Here is a 9,713-nt window from a genome sequence, read left to right as displayed (position 1 = left end):
TTTCTCAATCAAAATAGTTCACACTTGCTACTATTAGTGCAAAGTTGCCTAGTGCAGTTTTAATTAAGACAAAAAAGAGAACTTCCTGAGGTCTTCTCATTAGTGATTTCCAATTGGTTATTATGATTTATAAAAGCAAATATGATGCTGGTTCATGTTGTATTTGACTCAAAAAGACTTAGTGAAAACCTATTCTAGATGGAGGGCAATAAGCTGGAGTCAGTTCAGAGGAAACCAGGACAAATGGACCTTGTTGGACCAGAAATTCCTTCTCTAAGGCACTTTGGGCTACGATGGGCATATTTGTACCACGGCAACTAGGAAACAAGCCACAAATCAGTTTTTTTGTTTCATTTGTTTAACACCATTTTATCAGATATAGCACTTTGAAAATCCCTTACACACAAATACACACACTGCATACACACACTGCATACACACACTGCATATACACACACACACACACACACACACACACACACTCACTCACTCTCAGGTGGCTCTCCAGGCTGCCTGTGTCCACATCTTGTTTTGCTCCCATGGCTGAATGATGGCTCTGTTGCTTCACTGCACTGAGTGGGGTCAAATAACAAGAGAGCTGACAGCGGGAGGAACGACCTCAAAATATTGTTGAGAGAGGTCTAATTATGAAAAGCAAAGTCAGGTTCTTGACATAAAGTCCCTGAAGATTTGAAGAAATTTTATGTTTTCAAGATATAAAATGTTACGTAAATAGTTTGCAGGAATACAAAATAAGAGCATATAAACACAGGCACATTAGAGTCCACTTATAATCCCTCTGTCTGGATAAAGCATTAGATAAATTGGAGCTATGTCTCCTCTCTTTCTTTTTCCCCGCTTTCTTAACCTCTACCTCTTCCTGACCTCTTCCCTCAGTAGACACAGAAGAATGCATGACCAGAAATTCAGATGACTCAAATGTTCATCAAAGCCAAAGCGGTCTCCAGGTTTCCAGCAATTCATTACCATTCACTTCAGTTCAATTCCACCTTGATCACGGATTAAGCCAAAGCTTTAAATGAAACTTGGCTCCTGCAGAAAAATGGGTGCGATGACTCAGACTGTTTTCTATATGCTCTGGCCTTCCACAAACCACATCTCCTCCTTCACATATGCTATGCATTCTTAATGTTAGCTTACGTGAGTGGAGAGCATATTGCAAATCCATCAGTGGAAGGGCACTTCAGTGCTGGAGGATGTCCTCACTTGCTCCTTAGAGAAAGACTTCTTTCCTAGGTACATGCTGTCTTTCTGTTTATATTTCTATGCAGGCAACATCAATTTTATACATTTAGTTAGGTTTTTATACTGTTGTAATAGTAACATTAGGGTTTTCATTTTTGTTTTTTATAATTGTAATTGTTTGTTTATCTAACACAATCTACTGCCAAGCTTGTCTACCTCATAAAAATCACATAAAAAGGCTTTTTCAATACTTTTTTTTTATGCAAAGAACGCAGAGGCCAAAGGTTTACTCAGTTTCACAGGCATGAAGTCCAGGGAACCTTAATGTGCTGCAGGTTTTCTTTACGTTATTTCCGCCCTGATGAAGACCCTGTGGGGTCAAAACTGATCTGCACTTTTAAACCATTGTGCGTGACTGAATAAAAGCTCTTAATATATTGTTTTCTTTTCCTTCCAGAGTGATTGACTTTAATTGTAGAAAAAAACTAGTTAAACTAAAATCAATAGTCTTATGTTAACAATGGATCAAATAAATACACTATTTGTACGTAAAAAGGGGTCATTCGTTAGAACCCAGACTCATTTTAAATCATTAGTTTTGCCTTTCTAACCTGCAACCCTCAAATGGATTCTAATGTTGCTCTGTATATGCTGAATTTATAAATAAGCAGCTTTAAGCTACCAGCTGTTCACAGATGATAATCTGTCAGTTTGTGTCTATATTTGGTGTATTGTTGAAGTTAATTCGGATATGTCCATTAACAGTCATTTTTCAAGGTGAAAAACAGCAGTGGAAGTCAGCTCAGCACAACCCACTGCACCAAATATTCTATGCTCTGAGAGTCTCACCCTATCTTTGTGTTCACTTTTGTCTACCCCAGGGTGATTTCACCTGGAGCAGCCTGTCGGGGCGGAGTGTGCGTCTGACCCCAGTTGCCATCCAGAGCCTGTCGGAGCTGGAGAGGGTCAGGCTGCAGGAGGTGGCCTACAACCGCTTACATCAGGACTATGACCTGGGATGTCAGATTACAATGCCAAAAGGTGGGAGCATGTGTGTGTGTGGTTTAATGCATATTGCAGACCTGAGTTAAACAGTGTTATGTAATTTTTATGTATGTGAGTTGGAATTTACTGCTTCAACATACCTCACATAGCCTCAGGCTGTCAAAACCCTGACATTTATGTGACTGTTAACTGTGGCAGAATGCATCTGTCCCTGACTCCAGAACTGTTCTCTCTCACAAACACTTCTCATTCTTAATCCACGTTTGCTGTGTAGGCTTGTGCAGATACTTTCGAGTGTCCTATAAAGTAAAGCCTCTGACCACATCCTCTTGTCATCCCTTAAGTGTATTTAAAGGAAGTCATGTATGGTCTATGTTTGGGAAACTTGTGACAACACATGAATTTAGATGTAAACCACGCTTCACATCAGGATCAGGCACTTCCTGTTTCACCCCCCCCACCCAATAATGACACGCGACTCCTTTTCCGCTGCAGCTGAGGCTGAGTGCAGTCACCCCACTAGTCACCATATACACTCACACTTTTAAAAAGTCCTAAATGTTGCAAAAGCAGGCTGTATTTGTAAATAACTGTGTTTTGGTCTTGTAAACCAAACCATAAAGAGAATAACGGTTTGGAAAAAATTAGACAAATTAAGCCAGATATAGCAAAAATGGGCAGTGCGCTCTGAAACTGCTCGAGTTGGTGGTTTGTTTCCCACTGGACTCGCCCATACTAAAAATGTCTATGTGCATCACGGTTTAGTGATATAATATATATATATAGACACACACACACATACACAATCCTACTCAGTTTAAAGCAAAGACGTGGGCAGGCCATAATAAGTTCAGTAAGGCACACAGTACACTGAATATAATACTAGAATGTACAACATATAAATGTGGGATTTCTGAAGACAGAAATTCATCATTCCTGTCAGTAAAATTAACATCATACTCAACAGGATCATAGCTCATATCTGGAAACAGTAATATCGTTATGACGACAACAACAAACATGAATGACATGTTTTAACTAAATCCACATTAGCTAAACTGTAGAAGAGAAAACAATGACTGTAACTTTCTATTGTAAAGACACATCACAGTGCACAGACCGACTTCTTGGTGTGTGCCCAAAGCCAAATAAAGTGCTCAAGTCAGAGAATCTCCTTTTGGGTTTGTGATATAGATGATCTAGTTGTACCCAGTTAGCAAAGAAGAAATTATTCCCACTCAGGTTTATTTATTTGAATTATTTCTAGAGGCCAGAGACTTATTGTTATAAAATAAGATAAATTATCCTGAGATTCAGATGTCTCTCATGACGCTTTGGAGTTCCTGACCCACTTACTGTTGTCTTGTTTACAGCCTGTCAAATTCAACACCAACAAACGTCCTTGTGAAGCTGCTGCTGTGTTTCTACATCTCAAAAATTAGCCAAAAAAAAAAGAGTAAACATCAGAACTGTACTCTTAACTTTCTGCATCTGTCCATGGTCACACAGATGCACGCATGCACAGTGAGTGCAGCATTTTCTCACTGTACTGTATAGCAGTGGAGTGGCTGCCATAGCAGCAGTGTAGTGCAGCCAGTGGATTATCCAGGGCCATGCATTCCAGCTGAAGGTTAAACCTCTCCCCACCATGATTTAATACGTACTTGTCTGTGTTGCTTATGAATTCCAGAGCCCCTGACGGCCGCCATGTGCTAACAAGGGAAATATTTCAACTTGTGTGTATGAGTGTGTGTGTATGTGCTGTTTCAGCACTGCTATTGTGGGCTTTTTAGCTTCACTGTTCCTCATATTTATCTGAGTGCCAGGTTTCATGTTCCTAATGTTTCTTCAAGAATGAGAAGTAGATTGAAGAAGGACAGACCACGAGGGATGGGATGGGATGAGGGTGTGATGACACAGGAAAGCAGCAAAGGTTCATCAGATAGTTTCACAACTGGTTGGAAGTTGAACTGCGGAGGTTTGGAGGTTCGGGGATTTCCGTACGGCTTTGGGAGCCATCTGTCAAAAATCTAAACCATTTCCTATCTCTGCTTCTCCCTCCTCTCTCTCTCTCTCTCTCTCTCTCTCTCTCTCTCACTGCCCTTGCTCTCCATCACATCTGCTTTCTCTCTCCTTCTATCTCACCCCCCTCCTCACTGTTTCCTCACCTATTTCTCTCTTGTCCACCTAAGATTTCACTTCTTGTCCTTCTCACTTAATGCTGCATTTTTTTGTCTGTTTTTTGCAGCTCAGAGGCTTAAAAGCACATGTAAGTTTCTCAATCAACTGATTATCAAAGAACAGCAACTAGTTCAGATTTGTCAGAGATGGTTGGACACATGGGGAAACTGAACCTGCTCCCTCACGTAAGAGGGTGACGCTACCATCAAACGTGTTGTTGGAGCTGGATAAAATTTCCTGAGCTCCACAAATCACTCATTCGATACAGACGAAGGGAATATCTGGGGTTCAAACTGAGGTTGCTAAATCAGCAGATCAAGGTAAAAACTCTCTGGGCGAGTCCAAACTGATCTGATGTGTAAAAGAGTTGGTTTTGGATCCCCAAAAGCAAACAGCAGAGTGACCGAATGATAGCGTTAAAAGGTGCTGAGGTTTCCATGAACTGACATCCTGGCCTGAGACGCGGTTTCCAAGGCTTTAAAGTTGCGTGTGCCACGGTTTCCAGAGTTTCCTGATCATTAATCAGCAAATTCAGGAGTCATTCATCATGTTGACAGCTGACAAAGCAGCTTTGCTCCTTGCAGAAATCTCCAGTCCAAAACCTGGATGTAAAGCTCTCACGTACGCACATCTAAAGTTATTTTTCAGAGCAGCTCATATGATTGTTTGCAATGGCAGTTTGTTCTTGCATTTTTGGCAAATGTAGCACGTCAGATATTTCTATTTATAGTATGCAAAGTACACCAATGACCTTCCAGAGCAAGATCAGTCTCACAGTGGAGGTTTAAAACAATAATTTCCTCCACTATAAGCTCTGTATACTGAGAGGGAATTACACTTTCTGGCAGCTGTTCTGTCCTTTTCTTATTCTTTCAAGGGAAACCTTGCCAAGAAAGTCTATGGACGCCCATGTATGGCATTGCAGAGTACATCATTTCCCAGTGTTCACAGTAAAAAAGTCCTTAACACATATAGGTCAGAGTAGATAACAAATATCAGTGATTTTATGTTTTGATAGACATTTTTTCTGCTGACTACCGTGGGCAACCCTGTCTGACATTTCAGTTAAATGGATTTAGGTTCATAGACAGCCCCCCCCCCCCCCCCCCCCCCCGTGGCTAATTTATGTCTGCATTCCTGACATAAGCTTATTAGATATAATAAGCGAGATAAGATACAGCTGTTATGGAGACTGTTTGTTTCAGATGATTTATTCTCTTGTTTTCTTTTAGATGGACAGAAGAGGAAAAAGTCGCTGAGGAGGAAGTTGGACTCTCTTGCAAAAGAGAAGAGTAAAGACAAAGGTACGCCAAGATCTTTCAACATGAACTCTGACATGTTGGCGGTTCACAGGGTTTTCTCTCTCAATATCTCTTTTACTCTCTCTTTGTCACAACTGTAATTTGTCCTTGAAGGGGACCGGGCTCTGAGAAGCAGCATATTTGGCAGAAAGTGAAAAGGATCTTCATCAAAGAAGTGCAGATGGAGATAAAATAAATAGGCCTCTCTTGTTAAATTTGTGAGAGTTTGGGAGCTAAACCCTGGTTTCATTTACCACAAATACACACACATCCCTCCTTTCTAATAGCCTACCATGCTTAAACAAATTATGCATAGCCTGCAATGTTTAATACAAACATAATATGCACAAACTTAATCAGAAGCCTCCCAACGTTATGAAAATGACAAACTGAACCACTGGATAACAAGTTCTACTGTTAACTACTGTTACACATTCCAACTGTTACATGTAATGATTTTTCAGGATTTTTCTTTGGAGAGCCGCCACTTGAATCCTGTAGACTTTCATAATTGAGCTAATCTAAAATAAGCTGAGGTTCAAGGTTCAACTCATTCATCCATAAAAACATAGAAATCACTGTGCACCCGTCTTAATCAGCTGCATAAATAAATACCCATAAAATAAATCCATAAAAAACACCAACCCAAAACTACATGAGCTGACTGTGCCAAGTAGGAAAAATATCATAGAACATGAATTTTGCTTTATTGTTAATTTATACCATTCCAACCAGAGCTATGTGAGTCTTTATTTTATTGCTCCAACAAGTGGAGGAAACAGCTGTCAAGCTCTGAGTTTTATATTGAGTGGTGATGCTATGTCACAACTGTGTGGTCTGAAAATATTATGCATACTTTGGCCAATCATAACCAAGTATTGCTGGTGACAGCTGTGGAAAAGCACTGGCCGGTTGTCTATGACCTCCAGTTGAAGGGATGAAAAATCAATTTGAGGACACATAAAAAGAGTCATATATGTTATGTAAGTTTATGTCAGGGTTAAACTGTGAATATAAACTGAGTCTAGGTGGGTTTTCCCTCCACTACACGCCTGGCTCTACCTCTCCAGATCCCAGAGGGCTCAGATGTACCTGTTGTCTAAACTTCCAAATGGATTCCAAGTTTAATTCTCTCCTGGGGTCCCTGAATACCAGCCCTGCATTTCCCTCTAAAGCGGGCTCAGCCGTTTCTCTGCACAACAGAGGGAGAAGGAAAATACTGCCTCCTTTGATGCAGCCACAGTAATGTGTGCTGCATGTGCTGTAACCACACCTCAGTCAAACTATATCTGCAAACAAGGTTTAATAGCTGATGCAGTCTGCTTTAAGGGTGAGTTTATACCTCAGATAGATTCAATCAAGTTCAGTCAAAGCAAAGATTCACCAATTAGTCTTTCAAATACTTTTTTTTTTGGCATTTTCAGTGTGTTGTCTTGAGAGGTAAACTGCACCCATCTGTGCACGTGAAAGCAAACGTTTCATGTTATTTATGACTTTCCTGAGGCTCTGAGATACTTTCTGAAAACATATCCAGCTAATATAAACACACTACATGGACATGAATAAGGAATAGCCAGAAAAGAAGTGTACTGAAAACCTACATTGTTGTTCCTAAGATGCTGTAGGCCTGGAAAATGTAGATTCATGAAAATCTGACATGGCTTGATAAATGTGGTCTGGCTGTAGACACACTGTTGCGCATTACGTCAGCAAAGACTGTACATTATGCGATCCAGATTGTGTTTGTGTGCACATGTGTGTCTGTGCAAGTTACATAAGCTCTGTTAACTCTGTGAGGCTGCAGAGTAAATTTGTTGTGTCACAGTGTTAGAGGTCATGTTGTTCATGAACCACAGTCCTCCACTTGTGGTTGTGGAATGCATTTTGCTTTCTCCCTCTCTCTGTTTTCCTTGCCTCTTTTCTACACTCACACACACAGATATACACACATGCACTGAACAGCTGGACTGTTTCTTTCCCAGCTGTTGGCTCAGGCTTTGGGATTCTGTATAATGGAATATATAGCCTGTGATGGCCCTGCATGACATCATTTCTCTCTCTAGTGAGCCCTGTGCATATCTTCAAGTGCTTGCATTTCAGCAGTTCAACACAAATTGGCAACAGAAACAAGTCCCTAGTTAATTGCTATGTTTTTGCTTCACTTAATCATTGTACAAACTCCACATCTCTTGCAACCTTTTGCCAAAACAAACTCCACTCTGCCTCTCGTCATACTTTAAAATTAGGGAAAATGGAACAAAGGCATAAGCTTGATAACATGCTATGCTAGCTGTAATTAACATATGTGTCAGTGCTGAGCAGCTTCTAAAAATTACCTACACAGAGAACACGACATTGCTTGTGGGTGAGCGTAATCAAAGTTGTGTTATTTTGGTCAAAGGCATTAGAATTACTGGTTTGTTGTAGCTAGAATTTTTTTCCAGTTTTCTTGTGATGTCTTATTTTGGAAAACAGCTGTAGTACTGCAGGAGTGCTATAAGAGTTTTAACTGACATAGTAAACGTGTGGTAACACTTTTATCGCATGTAAAAAGCAAGCTCCAATAGAAGTAATAAAAAGTTTAATTGGAGAAGTGTGTGATGTTCTTGTTTCAAGTTCACAGCTATTTTTGGAAGCTTCTAATAGAGCTTTCTTTTTGTTTTACTTCTCTTCTTCTTGCAGCCACCTGTGTGCTTTTGTTGGTTCAGTTTTCACCTGGAATAATGTTTTAATCATCTTTCTCATTTCCTCTTCATCTCTTCATGCTCCATCTTTCTGCCTTGGTTTTCTTCTCCTCCCATCTCTATTTCCTCATCTTTTTAATCTTCTTCTCTTACAGAATGCATACCCCAGGCCTTCAGTATACCCCTCTCCCAGGTCATCGCTAATGACAGAACGCACAGGCAGCGTCAGGACAGCTATCGTCAGGACCCTCCACAGCGTGAGGAGCACAAGGACTCCTCTGACCTCGTCTCATCCATTTTACAGGTCTGTGGATTCAACTGTATTCATCTTTTCCCTTGTTCCTCTCTTGAGACAATTCTGTTTGTCACAGGATTTTTTAGGGACAAATATCATTTCTTCATCAAATTATCCCATTTGTTTTGTATGAAAAAACAAATGCAACTCTTGGGTCATGTGTCCTGCAGTTTGCTACCAAGCGGCCGTCCAATAAGGAGTTATCCAGCAGTAACTCTTCACTGAGTTCTACATCAGAGACAGCCAACGAGTCGACGTCACCCAACACCCCAGAAGCTGCACCACGCGCACGCAGGAGGGTGAGATGAGATAATAAAACTGATTGTAGTCTGAACTACAAGGCAAGGACTAGGTTTTTATGTTTTATTACCTGAGTTCAGTTTGTCTGAATCAAACGCACAAATTGTCCTTCAGGGAGGCATGTCAGTGGACTCCATCACCGACCTGGACGACAACCAGTCGCGCCTGCTCGAGGCGCTGCAGCTCTCTCTGCCCACCGAAACTCCCAGTAAAAAGGAGAAGCACCGGGACAAAAGGCTGAGCCTCAATCCCATCTACCGTCAGGTGCCCCGGGTGGTTGACAGCTGCTGTCAGCACATCGAGAAATATGGTGAGTGACTTTACTCCTGTAGCCATCATATATGTACATCCAGCCTTTTATCTGTCATAACACAGGTGCTAGATACTTTTTTTCCTCCTTCTCCACTCAGGTTTGCAGACTGTGGGGATCTTTAGAGTGGGCAGCTCCAAGAAGAGAGTCCGACAGGTGAGTCTTCTTGGTTATTCCTCCATTTGCTGTTTTGATGATAATATGAAGAGCACTGTCAAAAATTTCCCATTGGGTTGAGTTCTAGTGACTGCAGGGCCAAAGCGCACGCCTCACATCATTTGGATACTTGTATCCTCTTTGGGAGCATCATGTTGCTAAGTATCATTTGTGCTCACAGACAAGCCGCACAACACCAATTCATAGGCCAGTTTTGCAGAAAGTGAAACACTCTTCACACATTTTCCAACAACAAACAAAACCTCCTCTCTGAG

General features: G+C 41.0%; 1 protein-coding gene across 3 annotated transcripts in view; it reads left to right on the top strand.

The window, feature by feature from the left end:
- The window catches only part of LOC111646182 (rho GTPase-activating protein 6-like), a 70,147-nt gene that overhangs the window by 50,762 nt on the left and 9,672 nt on the right, over positions 1 to 9,713 (top strand). For all 3 annotated transcript variants that reach the window (XM_023395612.2, XM_023395611.2, XM_023395613.1), the window contains exons 2-7: positions 2,088 to 2,247; positions 5,625 to 5,696; positions 8,533 to 8,681; positions 8,843 to 8,971; positions 9,087 to 9,282; positions 9,383 to 9,438. In XM_023395612.2, coding sequence (XP_023251380.1) covers positions 2,088 to 2,247; positions 5,625 to 5,696; positions 8,533 to 8,681; positions 8,843 to 8,971; positions 9,087 to 9,282; positions 9,383 to 9,438 — 762 coding nt within the window. The remainder of the gene's footprint in view (positions 1 to 2,087; positions 2,248 to 5,624; positions 5,697 to 8,532; positions 8,682 to 8,842; positions 8,972 to 9,086; positions 9,283 to 9,382; positions 9,439 to 9,713) is intronic.

Source organism: Seriola lalandi, unplaced genomic scaffold (assembly GCF_002814215.2).
Source record: "Seriola lalandi dorsalis isolate HSWRI2012SDOR001 ecotype SW California unplaced genomic scaffold, Sedor1 jcf7180002054966, whole genome shotgun sequence".
Lineage (NCBI taxonomy): Eukaryota > Metazoa > Chordata > Actinopteri > Carangiformes > Carangidae > Seriola > Seriola lalandi.
The sequence above is the reverse complement of the archived record's forward strand: the minus strand, read 5'-3'. Positions and strand labels throughout refer to the sequence as shown.